Source organism: Rhinopithecus roxellana, chromosome 17 (assembly GCF_007565055.1).
Source record: "Rhinopithecus roxellana isolate Shanxi Qingling chromosome 17, ASM756505v1, whole genome shotgun sequence".
Taxonomy (NCBI): Eukaryota; Metazoa; Chordata; class Mammalia; order Primates; family Cercopithecidae; genus Rhinopithecus; species Rhinopithecus roxellana.
This window is the reverse complement of record NC_044565.1, coordinates 85,543,370-85,566,811: the sequence shown is the minus strand read 5'-3', so window position 1 is coordinate 85,566,811 and position 23,442 is coordinate 85,543,370. Positions and strand designations below refer to the sequence as shown.

The 23,442-nt window shown below is 40.4% G+C and overlaps 2 protein-coding genes across 5 annotated transcripts in view; one reads left to right on the top strand and one right to left on the bottom strand.

Annotated features, from left to right (window-relative positions):
• Positions 1 to 23,442, bottom strand: part of ACYP2 (acylphosphatase 2) — a 195,340-nt gene that overhangs the window by 29,726 nt on the left and 142,172 nt on the right. The gene's annotated exons all lie outside the window — the stretch shown is intronic.
• Positions 18,585 to 21,912, top strand: TSPYL6 (TSPY like 6). The gene has a single exon (XM_010378893.2). It carries the CDS (start codon positions 18,965 to 18,967, stop codon positions 20,183 to 20,185), a length of 1,221 nt encoding a protein of 406 aa, XP_010377195.2. The 5' UTR covers positions 18,585 to 18,964; the 3' UTR covers positions 20,186 to 21,912.

Sequence of the window (23,442 nt, the reverse complement as noted above, 5' to 3'; positions counted from 1 at the left end):
TCAGTAGCCGGTCCTCAGTTTCCTGTGGTTGGGAATAAGAATAGTGAGATACAGTACAGATAATGAGACCTAAATAGTCAGCTGTTTCTGGAAAAGTATACTCGGATTTAGGTTCATAGTAGTCTGGCTCCTTTAGAAATGACAGTTGAATTCATACAATTTAAGGGTTTACATGAAATCTAACTTGAATAAATACAGAAAAGCAGCAGTCAATTTGGTCATCCAGTAGAGCTGAATCATTTCAACTCAAGGTCCAAATAAATTTATTGGTGCATTTATTAAAACCAAAGTTATTGAGGCAAGGAGGTTCTTTTTCCTTCTTTTATACCTTACCTTCCACAGAACTTAAAAATAATATCCAGAAGCCTGAAACATGGTCTAGAGAACTCAGGACCACCTCAGGCTGAACTGAATATTTTGAGCTATGTGAGGTTGAACTGCCTATTTTGGTTTAGTTAAATGATATTGAAAGCACCACTCTTTAATGTGGTAGCACAAAACGGCAGCTGGTATTGCATCATTCTGCTTTGTATCCATGTTGGAGAAACCGTTCATGGCTGATACAATGTTTTCTCTTCTTGCAAATACTGTGGCTCATAAAAGTTTGATTCCCTATGGCTCTATCCCTATGCTTCCTTTTATATAAAAACAGCGAAAATCTTTGATATTCTAAGGTTTTTTTTTTTTTTTTTTTTGAGACAGGGTCTCACTCTGTCACCCAGCCTGAGTTCAGTGGCATGAACATGGCTCACTGCACCCTTGACCTTTCAGGCTCAAGTGATCTTCCCATTAGCTGGGACCACAGGTGTGTACCACCGTACCTGGTTAATTTTTTATTATATTTTGTAGAAATGGGCACACCATGTTGCCCAGGCCAGTCTTAAACTTCTGGGCTCAAGCAGTCCTCCCACCTCAGCCTCCCAAAGTGCTGGGATTACAGGTGATATGGTTTGGTTGTGTCCTCCACCAAATCTCATCTCCACAACTCTCACGTGTCATAGGAGGAACCTGGTGGGAGGTGATTGAATTATAGGGGCAGGTCTTCCCTGCCCTATTTCTGTGATGGTAAGTCTCACAAGATCTGACGGTTATTATAAGGGGGAGTTTTACTGTACAAGCTCTCTATTCTTGCCTGCTGCCATCCATGTAAGATGTGACTTGCTCCTCCTTGCCTTCCACCATAATTATGAGGCTTCCCCAGCCACGTGGAACTCTTAAGTCCATTATAAACCTCTTTCTTTGGTAAATTGCTCAGTCTCAGGTATGTCTTTATCAGCAGTGTGAAAACAGACTAATACAACAGGCATAAGCCATCTTGCCCAGACTAGAGAACAATTTTAGAGTCTCAATATAATGGTGGTTTTTGAGAAGCTCAAAAGACAAAATGAGACACTTGTGCATGGTGCAAATTCCTGTTTTTATTCCAAAAATAACTGTTGTAACTATTGGTAGTATAGGTCTTCCCTCTCTCCCATCTTTGGCTGGGATGAGGTGCCGGGCAGGAAGGTTATTGGAATATCTGTTCAGAAATATTCAGGCATAAAAGTTTAGAAATGTGGCCGTGTGCAGTGGCTCACACCTGTAATCCAACACTGTGGGAGGCCGAGGCAGGTGAATCACCTGAGGTCAGGATTTTGAGACCAGCCTGGCCAACATGGTGGAATCCCGTCTCTAATAAAAACACAAAAAATTAGATGGGCATGGTGGTGGGCGCCTGTAATCTCAGCTAATCGGTAGGCTGAGGCAGGAGAACTGCTTGAATCCAGGAGGCAGAGGTTGTAGTGAGGTGAGATTGTGCCACTACACTCCAGCCTGGGCAACAGAGCCAGACAGTCTCAAAAAAAAAAAAAAAAAAAAAAAAAAAGTTTAGAATTGTTAACTAATGACTTCAATGAGAGTTTTAAGTTTAAAAACTGTAATTACAAAATCTATAGATTCTACGGCTCCTGGGGACTATGTACCTTCCTTTGGAATTTTTCGGCATAATAAAGAACACTCAATTAATGTACTAGTATTGTAGTGTGTCTTCTAATGGAGCATTAAAACATTGTATGTTTAAAGACGAGAACGTAAGACTTAGTTTCCCATTGCATACCCAAACATAAATGTTAACACATGTGCACCATAGTTTGTCATTTGTTCAAAATTGGGTTTGGACAGACTCTATTAAATTTGAACAGTTTTCTCATATTGTTGCTGTAACAGAAGCAGAAAGATAAAAATAACCCAAACAACTTTGTCAGAGAAAAGCCTCCCTACCACTGTTCCCACCTTGATCTTCCTAGTTTCCTGCTTTCCTAACCCCAATTCTTTGAAAACAAGATGAAAACAAGCTGACCTGATACTAAACATCTTCTTGTGAAAAGGCTCATGAAAAATGCAGTCTTTATAGAAGATTCTACATTTGAAATGTGAAATGATGAGATTTTTAGGAGGGACCACGTGAGCTTGTATTCTAGCATTGAAAGTCTCTCTTGTAGGAAAAGCATTAAGACTGTTGTCTTTGCGTCATTCATTCATTCTGCATCAACAAATATTTATTGAATACTGGTTATGTGCAAAGCAATATGAGCAACTCAAGGATGTGGAAAGTATAGCCTCTGAGATTTGCAGTCTTGAAGAAGAGACAAGATTTGTATAATGCATATTCAAGAACAGTCAGCCTGTCAAAATGGGATCATCTTATCTGACTTACATTCAGATGAGGACATCATTGGTACAATGGAAAGACCACTGGTCATGAAGGAAGCCACTTACTCCATCGTTTGCTATTTCTTAGATCTGAGATAAATTACTTAACCTCAAAGGGCTGATGGTTGGAGGGCAGGTGGAAACAAGAACATAGACTACCTTCAGAATTACTTTCACATAGATTACTATGACCCAGAAACAGGAAATGTGAAGCATATGCACAAGGTACAGATGCAAGTGAGCGGATTCAGCTCTGAGATCCCTCCCTAGTTCCTCATAGATCACCGGCCAAAGTTCATGGTCAAAGCAGCTCCTGGGTAGAGATAAACCTGCCAGGTCACAGGAGCCCAGAGCCACAGACCCACAGCCTTTCATCCACAGACCCCCATAGTTAGGCCCCTCAGTGTTCCATTCCTTATTGCTTCTTGGGGCCTAACATGAACAGTCTACGTCTGATAAACTTCAGTTTCCTCAACACTGATATTTAATAATTGTATACTTGGTAGGCTTGTTCTCAGCCTTGGGCAAGATGGCCGATATGAAGTGTCTAGCATGGTGCTTGATCCATGAAGGGAAGGTGCATCATCAGCGGCTTCCTCAATTGAGGAACTGAAAGTAACATGCACGTTTCCTGCCTCTCCAGCCTAGCACTCTTTCTAATACACGAATAATGGCAACTGGATTCACTTTGCGACAATAGAATGATACATTAAGGGGTGAGAGAAAACTGATTATTTGCAGAAAGCATTGCATGTCTAAAAATCCTAAGAAATCTGTTTATTAGCCTATGTGAGTTTATCAAAGTGATTAGGTTTATAGTGAATTCACCATAATTAGGGGATTTCTTTATTGTGGTAACCACTAGTTTAATAAAAAGAGAAGAAATCCCATTTAACATAGCCACAAAAAAAGGGTGGGGGGACACAGAAAAAAACACTTTACTGAGGTCGTGGTATTGCAGTTAAAGAGTTTAATTAATGCAAGGCTGCCAAGCAGAAGGACTGGAGTTAACACTCAAATCAGTCTCTCTAATAAGGGGCTAGGGTTTTTATGGATAATTTGGTGCGCAGGGGGATAGGGAATGGGTGCCAGCTGATTGATTTGGGATGAAATCACAGGGGTATGGAAAATGATCCCGGTGTGGAGTCCTCCTTTGGGTGGGGCGGGCTGGGGGGCACAGGACACACTGGTTGAGTCATGAGTCACTGGCTGGATAGGGTCAGTCAGTTGCCAGAATACAAAAGTGAAAAAACATTTCAAAAACCCAATAGTATGTTCTACAATAGTGATGTTATCTACGGGAGCAATTGGGGAAGTCTTAAATCTTGTGATCTCTGGCCACATGAGTACTGGGCAGTAAGGGATTATAGAAAGTATGCCTATATTTGAGCAGAATTCAGGCTCCTCCAATAATAATAATCTTGTGGCCTTTCATTAGTTTTACAAAGGTGACTTCAGTTCCAGACAAGGAGGGGATCAGTTTTAGGGAGGGACTATTATCATCCTTAGTTCAAAGTTAAACTATAAACTAAATTTCTTCCATAGTTAGCTTGGCCTATGCCCTGGAATGAGCAAGGAGCACCACCTGTGAGGTGAGAAGCATCCCGCCTCAGTCTCTGTCGTCATTTCTGCAAAGGTGGTTTCAAACTATGACATTTATAAAGAAAATTATAAAGAATTGTATGTGCCATATGTAAAGAAAAGTACAAAGGTTTAATGGACTATACAAAACAAGATAAATAGATTGAGATATATACTATGTTATTATATAGAAAAACAATTTTCACCAAGTAAAGTTATTTACTGTTTGTTAAATATTGAAATTCCACACTAACAAAGAAACTGTGACTCATGATGCTGCTCTAGTCTCCAGAATTTCCCCAGGAAATCCTAAAACATAAAGTATAAGTTATTATACTAATTGGATAAAGCAAGGTAAGACATGTAGAAATAAATTGAATATATACTATCACAAAATTAGGAAAAAATAATGTAGTAATTACATTTTATTCATTCATTGTATTTATTTTTTATTTTTTATCTTTATTTTTAAAATTTTCAGACATATCTCGCTCTGTTACCCAGGCTGGAGTGCAGTTGTGTGATCACAGCTCACTGTAGCCTCATCTATGGACCTCAAATGATCTTCCCATTTCAGCCTCCCAAACAGGTGGGACTACAGATGTATAACACCATGCCTGGTTAATTATGTTTTAATAATTGCCAGGATAACTGGCTAACACAAAAACAAAACAAAAAGTGATTTAAATTAGCACTTACAGTACATACCAGAGTAAGATTGTAGTGCATTAAAGAGTTAAATATTTCCTGTAATTTTTAGCAAAGCTAGGAGAAATATGCATCAAATATTTATGAAATCAAACCTCAAGAGATAAATGGTCAGAGGACATAAACATAGGATTTGTATATGAAGAAATTCGAGTAAATTAGATGTATAAATAAGTTCTTGGAAGGATATTTATAATAGCAAAAAAACTGGAAAGAAAATACCCAGTATAAATTACAGTGCATCAACTCAACAGAATGTTATGTAGTCATTAGAATTATTAGGAAAACTGGAAATTTTGTTATTTAATTAAAAATATACACACAGAAAAACAAAAATGAAAATTGTTATTGATACAGAATAGTGGAATAATGGCTTTTCTATAAATAACATTGAGGTGGAACAAGGGAACAGCTGTACTAGTTATTGAACATTATTACTGATTTTAATACTTGCATTTTTCAACATATATATGATAGCAAAAAGGTTAATCAGAAGAAATCAGGGATATCAGTGCCAAATGGTAAGTTCTTCAGCTTCCTAGAGTTAGGATCTTTTGCCATGCCAGAACCTTTTTACAGAGAACACTCACATTTCGCAAAGGTGCTGGCGAAGGTGAGGAACACACTGTGGGAGTCACCAACCATATGTGACGATGGTTATACCTTTGTCTCTGGAGCCTTATTCTGGGATATCAGTGTCATCAGTTTGTCTTCCTCCTTCCTGATGTTTTATTCTTATCATAATTCTTTTTAAAGTTTGCAGTTTGCCTGGATTTAGATAAAGGTCTTCATATTTTTAACTGTGAATTTATTTCTTGTATGTAGCTCCTAACATATTTCAATATCCTCTTTACCATCCCCTGCCTTCCTGTTTACTGTTTCTCATGTAAAAGGCATTGTTATAGATTAAGAGTGAACAGCTCAGCCTGGGCACAGTGGCTCGTGCCTGTAATCCCAGCACTTTGGGAGGCTGACATGGGATAATCGCTTAAGGCCAGGAATTCAAGAGCAGCCTGGGCAACATAGGGAGACCCTGTCTCTACAAATAATAATAAAAATCAAAAGAGTTAATAACTTGAGTAATGGGCACAGTTTCAATCCTGACTCAGTGTGTGACCTTGGACAAATTACTTATTTGTAAGCCTTGGATACATTTATAAGTAAGATGGAAATGATGACACAAACTTCGTTGGGTAATTATGAGGTTTACATTAAGAGATAATTCATGTAATGTGCTTAGTGTGCTACCTACTTATAACATTGTAAACTCTCAGGTTATGACATGAATATGTCACTTAAATGCCTTTCAAATTTTTAACTATTAAGAAAAAAAAGAAAAACTCACAATCTTAAAATAATTATTCTATGTTTTGTTTTTTGAGATGAGGTCTTGCTCCAGGCTGGAGTGCAGTGGTGCCAACATGGCTCACTGCAGCCTCAACCTCCTGGGCTCAAGTATCCTCCCACCTCAGCCTCCCAAGTAGCTGGGACTCCAGACACATGCCACCACTCTCAGCTAATTTTTTTTTTTTTTTTTTTGGTAGAGACTGGGTCTCACTATGTTGCCCAGGCTGGTTTCGAACTCCTGCGCTCAAGTGATCTTCCTACCTCGGCTTCCCAACGTGCTGGGATTACAGGTGTCAGCCAATGCACCCAGCCAGTTCTACTTCTTTCCACACATTGGGTAGATCACTATAAGAAAGTCATGGTTTAATTTAAAAAGGCAAGTTCCCTTACTTTGCTGTCCTTTGTTTGCCTTTTAAAAGACACCTTGAATATGGAATAGTATATAAATAAATCGACCAGGTTTCCTTAATTACCACACCTAAGTAAACTGTATTTACTAAAAACAGAAAGATGACAAGAAGGAAAATGCATTTACTCAATTCTGGCTTTATGACTTCAGTAGTCCAACAACCTCATTTCAACTACTGAAGTCTGTCAAATGATCAAAACCAAAATATAGAACTATTTGTTATAGTTCATATTTAAACTTTTGAAAATGAATCTCAGTTGAAAAGTTCAGGTAGGGAGGAAGGGGCATTTCCAAAGGAATTAAATGTTGTGGTTCAGGTTCAAAGCAACTATGGCTGGCAGAAAATCAAGGCTTTCCATATTGTGTCTTAGGTAGTGATAGCAACTGGGGTGTAGGTTTTGTATATATGTATTTTTAAAATTTGAAATTGGTAAGTGTAATATGAGCATTACTTGGACTTTATTTGAATTTATTTGAATTTCAACAGCTACCAACAGATGTGCTTAGCCTGAATAGGCCCCGATTCCCAAATAGCACAATATTTCAAATCTATTTTAGATTCTGAAACAAGAGCCGATTCCAGGAAGATAGCTCTGAACCTTTTTCCCAGCTGCAGAAATAACTCTGCTTGTTGCTCCTCTGACCTACACCAAGGGAAGCTGCTTGAAAAGATGTTCTTTTGCCAACAATCATTTTACCATTGTAACCCACAAGTGGAAAAACAAACTGTTGGCTCCTCTTCAGAAAACCTATTCTCACGTCGCCAGAATCAGGTAGATAAAGAAAGCAAGCTATAGAGTTCTTTTAATTTCTGTCTTTTTCCAAAATGACCTTTAAATTTTTGTTACCCCAGGGAGGCCTATTCATGGTGTGTATGAAATGGGGCTTATATGTCAACAATTGGTCACTATTAACCTTCCCCCGAATAATTAAATTCATCTAGGGAGGTATTAAGACCACTGTCCCCCCAGCTCCCAATTCCTTCTCCCTCCTTCTGTTCCCACCCCTTACTTTAGGATGTATGAGCCCTTCTCATTTGAAAGTAAAAACCTCCCACCTGAATTCTCCTCTAGCTGTTGCCCTATCTTGTTTCTTTTCTTCACCAAGCTTCTGGAGCTGATGAATTCCTATTAAGTCAAATGGAAATTCTGAATTTGCTTTCAGACATAATAATGTTTTTATTGGGAGCCTCTTTGTGCCAGGCACTCTTATAGGCCCCTAAAAAACATTTTCCTGATGAAAAAGTACATGAATAATGCATGCTCATTATAACAGCTCAACAGTACAGAAACAGATAAAGAGAGCATCAATGCCTCTCTCCACTCAGCTCCATATCTTACCATGTCCGCCACAAGAGATAAGAATTATTAACCCTCTTTTGTAGCTGAGAATGGCTCAGAGAGTAGCCCGCAGAGTTTAAAAGGAAGAGCTTTAGGGTCAGATTGCCTGGGTTCATTTCTTGACCTTGCCATTTCCTATGTGTCCATCTGCAAATTAATATTTCTGCACCTCGCCCGGGTGCGGTGGCTCACGCCTGTAAACCCAGCACTTTGGGAGGCCGAGGTAGGCGGATCACGAGGTCAGGAGATCTAGACCATCCTGGATAACACGGTGAAACCCCGTCTCTACTAAAAAAAAATTAGCCGGACGTGGTGGTAGGTGCCTGTAGTCCCAGCTACTCGGGAGACTGAGCCAGGAGAATGGCGTAGAATGGCGTTAACCCGGAAGGCGGAGCTTGCAGTGAGCCAAGATTGCTCCACTGCACTCCACCTGGGTGACAGAGCAAGGCTCCATCTCAAAAAAAAAAAAAAAAAAAAAACTGCACCTCAGTTTTCTTATCTGTTGAACAGGGCTAATGATAGTACCCACTTTATAGGGTGTTGTGATAAGGATGTAATTTGCTAAAACAAAATTGTTGGAAAAACATTTACTATCCAGTCCATATTTTAATTTCCTCCACTGTCCCAAAAATGCTTTTGAGAGCTTTCCTGTCCCCTACCCCAAACAAGGATCATATACTTATATTTTTGAAAGGGCATGGGCATGTCCAATGGGTTGTGGTAAATGATTGTGTCGGTGGATCTTGTTTACTCATATTTTATTTTTGTATCAGTATTCACAAGTAATACTAAAAAGTCCTTTAGTTGCAGACCATAGGTTCTGGTATATGAGGTTTCCATTATTGTTATTTTGAAGGTGTTTTGTAATTTATTTATTTCCTTTTTGACCCAAGAGTTGATTTAGAGAGTTATTTATATCAGCAATTACAGAACATGCTGCTCACACTCTACTTTTTGCAATATATTGAGGTTTTTTTTATGGGCATAATAAATTCTCAATTTTTGTGAATGTCCAATGGGCATGTGAAAAGAAGGGGTATTCTCTATTTTCAGGATGCTGAGTCCTAGATAGCAAAAATAATGAGAGCTAATATTTATCAAATACTTAATACATGCTAAGCTTTGCTCTTTAGAACAATTCTGTGCTTCACAACAATTCTGGGAGGTAGGCACTATTATTATGTCAGTTTTACAGATAAGGAAACTGAGGCACAAAAGTAACTTTCCCAAGGTTATTTAGTAACTAAGTGCAGTTTGAGATTTGGACTCACCACTCTTAACCACTACATTTCAACTTACTTAATCTTCATATCACCCCTGTATGTAGATATTATCTGTGAAACACAGGAAGAAAACTCAGGCTCAAAGAGGTTAAGCATTTGCCCAAAGTCATAATAGGCCACACCCTGCATTCTTCCCCTCTCTCCTTGATATTCCTTTCAACTGCCTCATCCATTGTCAAAAGGAGAGTAGGATGCTGATATGGTTTGGCTCTGTGTCCCCACCCATATCTCATCTTGTAGCTCCCATAATTCCCATGTGTTGTGGGAGGAACCTGGTGAGAGATCACTGAATCATGGGGGTGGGTCTTTCCCATGCTATTCTCGTGATAGTGAATAAGTCTCACAAGATCTGATGGTTTTAAAAATGGGAGTTTCCCTGTACAAGCTCTCTCTCTTTGCCTGTTGCCATCCATGTAAGATGTGACTTGCCCCTCCTTGCCTTCCACCAAGATTGTGAGGCCTCCCCAGCCATGTGGAACTGTAAGTCCATTAAACCTCTTTCTTTTGTAAATTGCCCAGTCTCGGGTATGTCTTTATCAGCAGTGAGAAAACAGACTAATACACATGCTTATCTTTTGACCCCCTACTTTTTATTATACAAATTTTCATACATATATAGAAAGCATAGTATGATCAAATAGCTACATAATTCCACCTAGTTAAAATTTGCTATATTTTCTTTCTTTTCCTCCCTCTTTCCCCAGAAGTTTGTTTTTGGCATTGTAGTTGAACTTTGTGAAAGTAAGTTGCAAATATCGTAACACTTGACCCCTAAATGCTAAAATTCCTCTTCTGAGAATAAGAATGCTGTTTTCTATACTTATAATGCCATTTATCACACCTAAGAAAATTCATGTAATTCTTTTAAACATTTTACTATCCAGGCCCTTTTTAAATTTCCTCCACTGTCCCAAGAATGCTTTTGAGAGCTTTCCTATCCCCTACCCCAAACAAGGATCATATATCTTGTTAAAACAACTCACCACCTAAATTTATACTTACATTTTTCAAAGGGCATTAAGATTTCTACTTGTTTCTATATAATATGCATCCACCCATCTCCAGACCAGCATCCCTTTTTGGGCAACTACCTTGGACCTTCTCCCTTTCCTCCCACCTTGTTTTTTTACATCTGAGTTTGCTGTGCTGTCTGCCTGGCTTCTGCCCTTCCTGGCTAGTCTCCTGTTTCTGCCTTCTTCATTCTAAGCTCCCTGAGCAGGATCTCAGAGGTGAAGCCAGCTGGGCTTCTGGGTCAGGTAGGGAGTTGGAAAACTTTTCTGCCTAGCTAGAGGATTGTAAACACACCAATCAGTGCTCTTTGTCTAGCTAAAGGTTTGTAAATGCACCAATCAGGAGGATGTGGGTGGGGCCAAATAAGGGAATAAAAGCTGGCCACCCAAGTCAGCAGCAGCAACCTGCTCAGGTCCCCTTCCATGCTGTGGAAGCTTTGTTCTTTTGCTCTTCACCATAAATCTTGCTGCTGCTTACTCTTTGGGTCTGCACTACCCTCACTACTACAGTGAGCTGTAACACTCACTGAGAAGGTCTACAGCTTCACTCCTGAAGTCAGCAAGACCACAAACCCACCAGGAGGAACAAACAACTCCGGACACACCACCTTTAAGAGCTGTAACACTCACTGCAAAGGCCTGCGGCTTCACTCCTGACGTCAAGTGAGACCCTGAACCCACCCGAAGGAGGAAACTCTGGACACACCATCTTTAAGAACTGTAACACTGTGAGGGTCTACGGCTTTATTCTTGAAGTCAGAGAGACCAAGAACCCACTGGAAGGAACCAGTTCTGGACACAGATCCATGCCTGTTTCATTCACTACTAAACATCTGTCACCTCCCTGCCACACAAAAGGTGGTCAATAAATAGGTACTTACTGCTCTTCCTGTGCTATTTGGATTTGATGACAGAATCTGGCTTCCTGGTTTCAACTAGTGATTGTAATATCTTTTCTCAGTCAACTAGTGATTGTAATATCTTTTCTCAGTATTCTGGCAGTTCAGAATACGGTGTATGTTAAAATAATGAAATTCTGGTATATTTATTTTACTGTGATTATTCAATACTCTAAAAGCTGCTGAATTATCATCTTGAAACATATGCAAAGAGTTATATGCTATATTAAAATTTGAAAAGAATGGAGGAGTAACTCTATACTCCTCAAAAAGAAAGATAAAATAACAATTGACAACCCAAACCTTTTTTTTGACAGGCTGTCACTGTCACTCAAGCTGGAGTGCCACTGGCAATAATAACTCACTGTAACCTCGAACTCCTGGGCTCAAGCGATCCTCCCACCTCAGCCTCCTGAGTAGCTAGGACTACAGGTATGCAGCACCATGCCTGGCTGATTTTTAAATTATTCTGTAGAGACAGGGTGATATGGTTGGATATTTGTCCCTGCTCAAATCTCATGTTGAGATGTAATCCCCAATGTTTGAGGTGGTGCCTGGTGGGAGATGACTGGATCTTCGGGGCACTTTCTTGTGAATGGTTTAACACCATCCCCTTGATGCTGTCCTCTTGACAGTGAGTGATTTCTCACAAGACCTGGTCACTTAAAAGTGTGTGGCACCTCCCTCTCTCTCCTGCTCTTGCCATGTGATGTGCCTGTTCCCCGTCTGCCTTCTGCCATGATTGTAAGCTTCCTTAAGTCTCCCCAGAAGATGAGCAGATGCCACACCATGCTTCCTGTAAAGCCTGTTGAACCAATTAAACTTTTTTTCTTTATAAATTACCCAATCTCAGGGTTTTTTTTTTTTTTTTTTAATAGCAATTCAAGAATAACCTAACACACAGGGTCTCACTACCTGGTCCAGGCTGGTCACAAACTCCAGCCTCAGGTGATTTTCCCACTTTGGCCCCCCATAGTGCTGGGATCACAAGCATGAGCCACCACACCCAGCCCCTAAACCTCCTATCACATACATAAATCTTACTCCTACTTCAAAGACCTTTCAATAAAATGGAATGTGAATGGGACAGTAATTAATTAGGTTGATATAGTTGTACCTAATCTATATCCAAACAGGATAAATTAAAGATAAAGATAAAACTAGAAATGCTTTACTTGAAACAAAAACTACAGTTTGCCATCCATAAAAATTGTGATTACTTTTTTTTTTTAAGAAATAACTAAGAGAGATTATTCTAAAATGACAACTCAAGAAAATACTAGGAATTAGAGCAAAACTCTGTTCACCTCTCTGCCACCAGTGTAGAAACTGAAAGCTTTTATAGCAGCTGGAAAAAATTTGCTCCAAAAAATACTCTTATGGTAATGATGACATTATCAATGCACTTTGTTTTTTTTCATTTTCCATTTTCCATGATTAACCAACTTACGCATTCACTGTAGTATCAATTTCTTTTCTAATACTTAACAAATTTTATCTAAATTAGGCTAGAGTGATTATATATGTCTAACATTTAGATATTGGAAACATATTTTATAATATCTTTAAAAATTTGCATTTAAAACATAGTTAGTTTCACTGTTGTATTTCCTGAATTATGAACACCTTTAAAATAAAAGTCTGACATAAATACTGGTATTTTGGTTTTGTGTAACATAAACACTGTAACAGTGGTTACATCATTTTGCTCCTGTATCACATTCACTGGTGGGGACGCTTGGCACTAGCCAGAACACAGGTCCAGTCACAAGCCTGTGGCTCTGCTCACCCCTGGCTGAAACACTCTGGGGCCAGTCTATCAGGCCAGGACTCTACATAGACTTTTTAGACTTTTACAGTTTCACCAGGCACAATAATGTATATTTTCTTTCTATGAGTGCTAGAAAGTAGAAAATGATTAAATCATAATTTATTAACTTTGCTAGAGTAAATCATTTCCCATGCCCTGGTAACTCAAATATTTTTCTCCCCTGTTATCTATATTTACATACAATAAAGATGACTGCAGCCGTAAAGCTACTTGGTTAATCACTTAAAACTCCTTTTTGACCATTTTCTTTGCAAACAGTTTGACAGACTTTCCATGGGAAACAGAAGAAATTAGCAAAGTGTACATCTCCCTCTCTTGTTTACCAACATTCTTTTGAATCTTAGGAAAGTGACATATTGTATTCAGGCCCTCAGCTTTCTAAACTGGGTGGCCTAGTTCTAAGAAAAATAGTTCTGTATGTTAAATCACTATATAAACAAAGTTGTATTAAGAATTTAAGAGACAGGGATCCCTTTCAAAACAAGAACTGAAAAAGAGTATTTCAGGAGTCCAAGGAAAACAAGACTGTACAATTCACAGGCTCCTTTCAATCATCTAATATAGAGTTTATCTTTTAAAACATCATGCTTTTTCTGTTTCCCAGAGAATTAAACTCTTTACAACTCTATGATGTGCAGATTAGTGGCTAAATTGTACTCTTTCCAAGAAGCCACATTGTTCTTCCTTCCCTTACTCATTTTTCTTTTTTCTTTCCTTTTTCTCCCTCTCCCTCTTTCTCTACATCTCTATTTCTGCCTCTAGTTGACAAAACATTTCAGAGATTTTATATAGCTCTCCTTGTTCTCCCTTTTTTAAGGAAAAAAAAATTATAGCCAGAATATTTCAGCCTCCAAAGTTGAAATTGTATATTATTCTTTTCAACAGTTTCTAGTCCATGCCTTAGAACAAAGCAGAATGGAACCCCAAAAGAAAGTAATACTTTACAATGAACTCAAAGAATAATATCACTACTCACTTTTCAGTTTTAAAAAATATTTCCTAATATATGTGTACCTTTGAGGAGATGTATAATACCAGGGTCTGTGACATTAAGAAATACAAAATTCTAAAGGTGTCTGCCTTCCCACTAACTGATTTTATCCAAAGGTGGTGGTGCTATACCTTGACCCTAGAATACAAATCCAGCTTTGAGTCTCCTGTCAATGGTTTGGACCACCTATTGCTCTAAAACGTTGCTACCCTCATGTCATTCCCTCTCATTTCTCATGTTTTTTAGCTCCTGCCTCATTCTCACTTCTCTCTTGTCTTATCTCTCAGTGATTTCAGTATACACATAGACTATTCTTCCCACCCCGTCCTGTTGGCTCATTGACCTTCCCTGCAATGACCTTATTCTCCATCTGCCTCATTAGAGACCAACTTGGATTCATGAATAGGATTCTGACTAATCTCTTGCAGGTCATTCTCAAACCACTGTCTCTTAGCCCTCTAGCTTATTCTCCCTAGGACTTGACCCCAGGAGACCTTCAGTACCCTGAATCTTCCAATTCATTGATCAGACCACCTTTTCACTGACCTCATCCTGCATGTCTTCTGTTCCTCCAGCTTAAACTCTAAGATCAATTATTATAATTATTCTCTTGTCCTTCTTGTTTCAGCTCTAAATCCAACTCTGCTTATTCACACTGCACCTGTAAGTTGAATGTGGCTAGAGAAAAATTCATAGCCATGCTGATGGGTCTCACTTTGAATTCATGACTTTAATGTTGTCTGACAATACTTTAGGTCATAGTCTAGTCACTCTTCTCTCTAGACAACTATTTCATACCTTCTTCTCTGTCCTCAGACTCCACTGCCTCTTGCCCTATCTCCTCATACTCATTTGATCATCTTGCTTTCTATTTCACTGAGAACAGTGAAGCAATCAGAGGAAGATTTCATAAATCTCCTATCACTTCTACCTGTTTACCAGCACATACACCCTCATACTTTGACTTCCTGCCAATTACCACTGGTGAATTTGTCATGCTCCCACCTAAAGCTGACATCTCCTCCTCCACTTAGGCACTAGATTCCACCTCCTCTTGTCTATTCTAGGACATCCCTCCAATAATGCTTTCTTCTATCTCTTACATCATTAGTTTCTGCTCCCTACTGGATCATTCACATCAACCTGCTTCTTTACACACGCTTCTTCTTCCATTTTAAAAACACGTTCTTTGCTCCATTTCCCCACCAGCTATTATCCCATTTCTTTGAAGCAAAACTTCTCAAAAGAGTTGTATATTCTTGCTGTTTTCACTTTTTCACTTCTTGTTTTCTCTTAAACTTATTCCAGCCAAGCTATTACCCCACCACTCCACTGAAAGTAGCTTGACTACTCTTGTCATGATCCCATTTGTTTCTTTTTGGAGAAAAATTCCTCAAAAGAATTGTCAATATTCAATCTCCAATTTATTTCCTCCCTTTCCCTTTCAAACATATTTCAACCCCCACCACTCCACTGAAAGTGCTCTTATTGAGTCACCAGTGACTCTTTGTTGTAAAATCCAACGGTCAGTTCTCAGACCTCATCTTAACTGACCTGTGAGCACCCTGTGACACAGCTGAACAACTTCCTTTACACATTCGGCTTCAGGCACATTGCACTCTCTTGGTTTCCTTCCTACCCTGCTGGTCTCTCTTCAGTCTTCCTTGATGTTTTTCCTTTTTTTCTTGACCTTATAATTTTGGAGTCTTCAGGGCCCAGCTTATCAGGACTCACTATCTCAGTGTTCTCATCCAACCATTTGGCTTTAAATTCCATGCATGCTGATTATCCCAAAATGTGAATACCTATCTCAGACCTCTCCTGAGCTCTAAACTCATTATGCCCACTTGGCATCTCAACTCTTTTGTCCAATAATCATCTCAAACAATATGTTTTTTTAAAAAAAGATAACTCTGATTTTCCTGCAAAGATCTTCCTCATTATAGCCTTCACCATCTCTGCTTCCAGTATCTCCATCCTAACAGTTGCTCAGGTCAAAATCCTTGGAGTCATCCTTGACTTCTCTCTTTCTTTTATACCCCATGCTGGGAGGTGGGGCCTCTAAGAGATGATCAGGTTGGTAAGATGGATTTAAGTCTTTGTTGCAAGGCTGGATTACTTCTCATGGGAATGGATTAGTTTTTGAGAGAGTGGGTTGCTATAATGCTGAGTCAGGCTCTTTTGTCCATTCTTTCCCAGGTGCTTGCTAGCTCTTCTGCTTTTTTGTCATGCTACTTCATAGCATAGCATATTGGACTTCTCAGCCTCCAGAATTGTGAGTTAAATAAACTTTTCTTTATAAATTACCCAGTCTTAGATACTTAGTTACAGCAACAGAAAATGAACTAAGAGATCCCATAGCCAATTTACCATGAAATCAGGCTGACTCTACCATCATACTCTATCCACCATCCACCTCCATTGCTACCACCTGGTCTGAGAAATATCTTTTACCTGGGTTAGTGCAGTAGCCTCCTAAAAGATCCCCCTAAATCTACCATTGCTTCCATATAGATTATTTTTCACCCAGGAGTCAGAGTGACTCATGCAAAACTAAAGTCACATTTTGTGTCCTCTGCTAAAAATCCTGTAGTAATTTCTCATTTCATTAAGAATAAAAGCCAAATTTCTTACACTATCATACAAGAAACTACTTGATCTAGCCTCCCTCATTCACTTTGCTCCATCCATGCTGGCTTCCTTGTTATTTCTTGAACATTCTAGGCATGCTGCTGTCTTGGTGCTTCTGCTTAGCACTTCTCTTCCTGAAATGCTCTTCTCCAAGATTTCTACTGGCTGACTCCCTCAACTTCTTTGACTCTTTGCCAAAATCTCATCTTTTCAATGAGGCTTCCTCTGACCACCCTATTTCATACTACAGTCTGCTCCCCACTCCCTACCCTCCAGAACTTTCCATTTCCTTACTCTATTGTTTTTTCCATAACACTGATAACTTTCTAATGTGCAACATTATTTTCTTGTTATTGTTATCTTTCTCCCCTGCTAAAATGTAAACCCCAAGAGGGAAGAAATCCTTGTTCTGTTCACTGTTATATCCAGAGGGCCCATAAGAGTACCAGGCACACAGTAGGTACCCAGTAAACATTTGTTGAATGTTTAATAAATATAAAAATGGATTATGTGTACCTTGAATGTTTGGTAGTAGTTGCCTCAAAATCATTTGAACCTCACGCTATTTTTGTGGAAAGATTTTTTTAAGCTACTGATTCCATTTATTTACTGTCTCTAGGCCTATTTAGATTTTCTATTGCATTTCAGTCCGTGTTGATAAGTTACACATTTCTGTGAAGCCATATATTTCATCTAAGTTTGAAAATGTATTGGCATAAAGCTGTCTAACATCCTGTCTTATATTTCTTTAAATAATCAATGTGACTATGTTTTCCTTTCCAAATATTGTTTATTTTCTCTTTTTATTATTAATCTTTGGTTGATACTCTGTATTGTCTTACATAAATTTCTGTTTGTTATTACCTTTTCTCTATGTCCTTTGGCCTAACTCTATTGGTCTTTTGTTTATTACTCAAATTATTTTTCATGATGAGTGATACAGCACTTGCCAATATTTCCAGTTTCCTCCTTCCAGGCTCAGGAGAAGATTACACCTCCCTGTCCTATTAAAGTTAGACAAGGTCAACTGACTAGCTCTGGCCAATGATTTATGTCACTTCTGATGGAAACATTTAAAAACCTATGAATGTGGAAAGAATTGTCTTTTCAATAAACAAGGCTGGGTCAATTAGATATTCACATGGAAAAAAACAAATTGTGACCCCACTGATAAGAATCAATTCCGGCTGGATGGCAGATATAAATTTGAACAATCTTGGTGAGATAAGGTTCCTCATTTTTAAATTCTTTTTAAAAATAGAGATGGGGTCTTCCTATGTTGCCCAGGCTGGTCTCCAACTCCTGGGCTCAAGTGATTTTCCCACCTCCGCCTCTCAAAGTGCTGGGATTACAGGTGTGAGGCACTGTGCCCAGGCAAGAGATAAGATTTCTTAAACAGAGCAGAAAAACACTAAGGTAGAGGGGGAAATGACAACTTGACACATATTAAGATGAAAAACTTTTGTTCTTCAAAAGGTACCATTAAGATGATGAAAAAGTAGGCCAGGCGCGGTGGCTCATGCCTGTAATCCCAGCACTTTGGGAGGCCAAAGTGGGCGGATCACCTGAGGCCAGGAGCTCAAGAACAGCCTGGCCAACATGGCAAAACCACATCTCTACTAAAAAAAAAAAAAAGGCCGGGCATGGTGGCGCACGCCTGTAGTCCCAGTTACTTGGGAGGCTGAGGCAGGAGAAGCGCTTGAACTCGGGAGTCGGCAGCTTCAGTGAGCTGAGATGGCGCCACTGCACTCCAGCCTGGGCAACAGAGCCCGTCTCAAAAAAAAAAAAAAAAAAAACCAGAAAAAGTAACCCACAGAGTGGGAGGAAATATTTGTAATATCTATACTTGAAGAATGACTAGTATCTAGCATGTACAAAGGCTTCCTACAAATCCATATGAAAAAGAACGCCTGCCCAGCAGAGAAATAGGGAGAAGCCTCAGATACTGCACAAGAGAGAATATCCTAATGGCCAAAAAACATGAGAAGGTTCTCAGTTGATTAGGCTTTGGCTAAATGCAAATTAAAACCACCGTGTGATACCACCACTCATCCAGCATAATGGCTAAAATAACGATGTACAGGACACCACCAGACTCGCGAGACTGAGGGGTGGGTGTCGCGAGACTGAAGAGTGGGCGGTGCAAATAGTCGAGGTGTTTACTCGCCATTTTGTGTGAGGAACGTTGACGGTACCCACCACTGGCCTGGCCTCTACCGACTGCCGCCCTGGCCGCTACCAACATGAGCCTCCTGGAGAGTCCTCAGAGGCCTACTACTCTCGACCATGACCCGGAAGACCCGCACCAGGGCCAGAGGTCCCGAGAGAAGAGCAAGGCAACACAGGTAATGGCAGATGTGTTTGAGGGCCGCTTGGAGCCAGTCGTGCTCCCACCGCCCCGGCTTCCAGAGGAGGGGGTCCCGCCCCAGGATCCCGCAGATAGCGGCCATACTTTCCACATCTTGGTCGATGGGAGTCGCAGTCATGGAGCCATCAAAGCGGGACAGGAAGTGACTCTACTACCCACGGAGGGCCTAGAAGCAGCCTCTGTCTCGCTGACAACTGACGGCAGCCTCAAAAATGGCTTTCCGGGTGAAGAGACGCGCGGCCTAGATGGGGAGAAGGCTGTAGAAACCTGTGGTGCAGGGAGGTCGGCGTCTGAAGTGATTGCAGAGGAGAAGGCCGAGGACGTGAAGCCTGAGGAGTGTGCCATGCTCTCAGCCCCAGTGGATGAGAAACCAGGAGGCGAGGAAATGGACATGGCGGAAGAAAACAGAGCAATAGATGAGGTAAACAGGGATGTAGGGCCTGGGCCCCTGAACATGGGTGTCCACCTGAATCCCCTGGAGTCCATCCAGCTGGAACTGGACTCCGTGAATGCCGAGGCTGACAGGGCCCTCCTGCAGGTGGAGCGCAGGTTTGGGCAGATGCATGAATACTACCTGGAGCAGAGGAATGACATCATTCGCAATATCCCGGGCTTCTGGGTCACTGCTTTCCGCCACCACCCACAGCTGTCTGCCATGATTAGACGCCAAGATGCCGAGATGTTAAGCTACTTAACCAGTTTGGAAGTGAAGGAGCTCAGATACCCTAGGACAGGCTGCAAGTTTAAGTTCTTCTTTGGAAGAAACCCTTACTTCAGAAACAAGCTGATCGCCAAGGTCTATGAGGTCAGATCCTTCGGCCAAGTGGTGTCTTTTTCCACTCTAATCATGTGGCGCCAGGGCCATGGACCCCAGTCCTTCATTCATAGGAACCGACATGTCATCTGCAGCTTCTTCACCTGGTTTTCAGACCACAGCCTTCCAGAGTCCGACAGGATTGCTCAGATTATTAAAGAGGACCTCTGGCCAAATCCACTGCAGTACTACCTGTTGGATGAAGACGCCCATAGAGCTAGACGTCGCCCAATGAGGGAGCCAGTGGAGATCCCCAGGCCCTTTGGGTTCCAGTCTGGTTAACCTTTGCCTTTGGAACTACTCCTGCAGAAGGTCCCCTGCCACCACGAGCTGGACCTGTGCTTGGGCAACAGCATTAGGTATGCCCTTTACTTTTTTTGTTCTGACTTTCCTCTACCCTCTGTTTAAACTTTCCGTTCTCTCAACCTGAAGATTGATACCTTGGTGGCTATGCTGCTTCCCTTTCACCCGGTTGTTTTGCTATTCTGCGTTGACATCACATGCTCCCAGCCGATGGGTTACATCCTTCTAAGCGAAGAGAATGATGCTGTAGATTACACTGTCTTTACCTTTGTTTGGACTCTGTTCCCAGGACCTCTGGTCTGGCTCCTCCTATTTGGATTTCTAGCTGTGTCTAAGAACCTATGCAGCTCACCCTGCTCTGCATCTGACAGTACAGGCACATGGCCTGTCGACAGTTGCTGGGCATTAGTGAAGTCAAGGGAGAACAGCAGGGGGCAACTTGATCTGTGTGAATTATGGGACTCCATTACTTTTCCTGAGACTGTGGTCACCTATTGCTGCCTGCTACTGGCTATGCCCACCACCTTGGGCAGCTCCCTGCTGAGTGAACACATCCCAGACCATTGCCAGCTCCACTCTGTGGTTTCTAATCAACAGGGATCTCCACAACACTGGTGGTGGACACAGGTTTCCTGTCAGCACACAAAAGACTCCTTCCTCTTCCAAAAGACCTCTCAATTCTTTGCCACCACCACCCTCATCATCCAGAAACCCTACTGTCAGACAAATGGTTGAGGGGACATGTCAGACCCTATCGTCATGGCAAGGTTAATATGTTGGTGTTCTTGACAAGTACCAAGCTTTCTCAGCCACAACCAGTGGATTCATTGAAAATCTAGGTACCTTTATTTTCCTACCTTCCTGAACCTAATGAAGTGCCAGAGTGAGTGTACACTTTCTTTTCTCTCATCTCTCATAAATCTCTTCTGTCTTCCTTTAAAAAAACAAAGTAGTAGTTCAGAAACATCTGCAGAAGCAGGCTTTTTAGTTTCTTGACTCTTTGTCATGTCCAGAAGCAGGCTGTTCTGTAAAATAGACTGCCAGACCTCTTATTCCCCATTCTCCTTTCTTTTCAGCTCCTCATCCCTCTTTAGCAGTTCCTAGAGGGTTTAAAGGAATACAGAGCTGGATGGAATGAAAGGTGATTTCTAGTTCAGAGTGGATAGAAGAATGAAAGAGATTGTGATGGGTGCTCTAAGCAGGGAAAACCGAACAAAAAGGCAGAAATGATTCAGGGGAAAATCGGGCCTAGAATTAACACTGGGTCGACTAGTTACTGATGGGAAGAGAAGTACTTTTTTTTTTAGTATTCACATAGAAGAATAGAAGATGGTTGGAGTGTTAAATATGTTGCCTAGAGAAGGGTTCTTCAAAGAAACACTGTAATTTTGGGTGTTCTCTTTCTTGTTTGCATGTAGCCTTATTTATGTGGAAGATTAATACTGTGTTATAATATTTTCTCTTTCTGTTTACTGGGAAGATTCAGCTGTACAGATTTTCTTTTACTTTCAATTAGGAACATTTGGAATAATATCAGCCTTTCTTTTTTGTACATTATATGGATATGGATATTCATGACAGTTTTTAGCCTGATCTTGTTTCTGTTAAAACCATATCTTTAACATTTTATTTTGAATAACTTGGTCTTATCTGACACTGAAGACTGGAAACTATTGTGTTCATGTATAAATAAATTACAAAAAATTTATGGCTCTCATTGTCTTTCTTGATAATTTGCCCTGGTAACAACTTAGTAATTGACATGTCTTTTTTTCAGTTGTTTTGTTTTGTTTTTCAAGACGGAGAGTTGCTCTGTTGCCCAGGCTGGAGTGTAGTGGCATGATCTTGGCTCACGGCAACCTCCCCCTCCCAGGTTTAAGCAATTCTGCCTCAGCCTCCAGAGTAGCTGGGATTACAGGCTTGTGCCACCACGCCCGGCTAATATTTTTAGTAGAGATGGGGTTTCACTATGTTGGCCAGGCTGGTCTCGAACTCCTGACCTCATGATCCACCTGTCTCAGCCTAAAGAGTGGAAGTGCTTGTGAGATTGCTTTGTGAAACTGGAATTATACCATGGGCATATTTGTCTTACGCCGATGGTATAATTCTATTATGCCAAAGGCATCTTTCCTTATGAATGGATGACAGTAAAATTAAAGCATATCACTGAAAAAAAACAAAGCAAAGATGATGGAAAATAACAAAGGCTGAAAATAACAGAGATACCAAAAGGTTCATATACTGCTTATGGGAGAGTAGCTTTGTACAAATACTTTAGAAAGTTGTTTGGCAGTATCAGTGCGTACCCTCTGATCTAGTTCTGGGAATATACCCAACAGAAATATGTACATATATTCACTCAAAGACATGCATAAAGTATTTATAACAACACAATTTTAATAGCTGACACTGGGAGCTGCCCTAATGTCCATCAATAGTGGAAAAAATAAACCAATTTTTTAAAATGTTCACACAATGGAATACTATAAGAAAGAATTATGCCTACATGCAATAATATGAATGATTCTCACAAATATGTTGTTAAATGTAAGAAGCCAGAGTACATGCTATATAATTCTTTTATGTATGAAGTGTAACAGTGGGTAAAACTAATCTATGGTGGCAGAAGTCAGAATAGTGGTTACTACCAAGGACAGTGATGGGTCTGAGATTTACCCTTCTTGCAAGCTTAACCTTAACAAGTTAGCCTTATGTGCTAGGTCAGAGACAAAGGACCTTAAAACTCAATAGTCAAAAGAGTGTCAGTATTTGCACTGGTTCCCTCAGCTCTAATTCCCACAAGGCAACATAAAGCCAAGTGACATCTGTACATACAGTGGATTGTGTTACAGGAGAGGAACTACCGTAGGGAACATAGGGAAGCTGAATCTTTTATAATGGGCAGTAAGCATGCCTGTCCTTTTCGCTTTGAAGGGAGACATATCTGTTATACTAAATAGTAAGTAAACCTGTTCTTTGCTCTCTAAGGGACATAATCTCTATTTTCAAGACTCTAAACACACCTGTGCTTTGCTCTGGAGACACTCTGTCTTCCAAGGCTACCTCGAAAAGACGTTCTGCACACATGCAGTCAGTGCCTTTGCTCACAAGATATGCAGAAACATGAGACACATGGGAGAACTGTCTCCCAGTAAACTTTGGGGTGATAAGTACCTATTGACTGGAAGGAAGTATGAGATGGTAGATTCTGAAGGGCTGGTGATGTTTTGTGTCTT

What these genes read in the sequence shown, in the direction of transcription:
- TSPYL6 (XM_010378893.2), top strand. Translation starts at nt 18,965, where the DNA reads ATGAGCCTCCTGGAGAGTCCTCAGAGGCCTACTACTCTCGACCATGAC.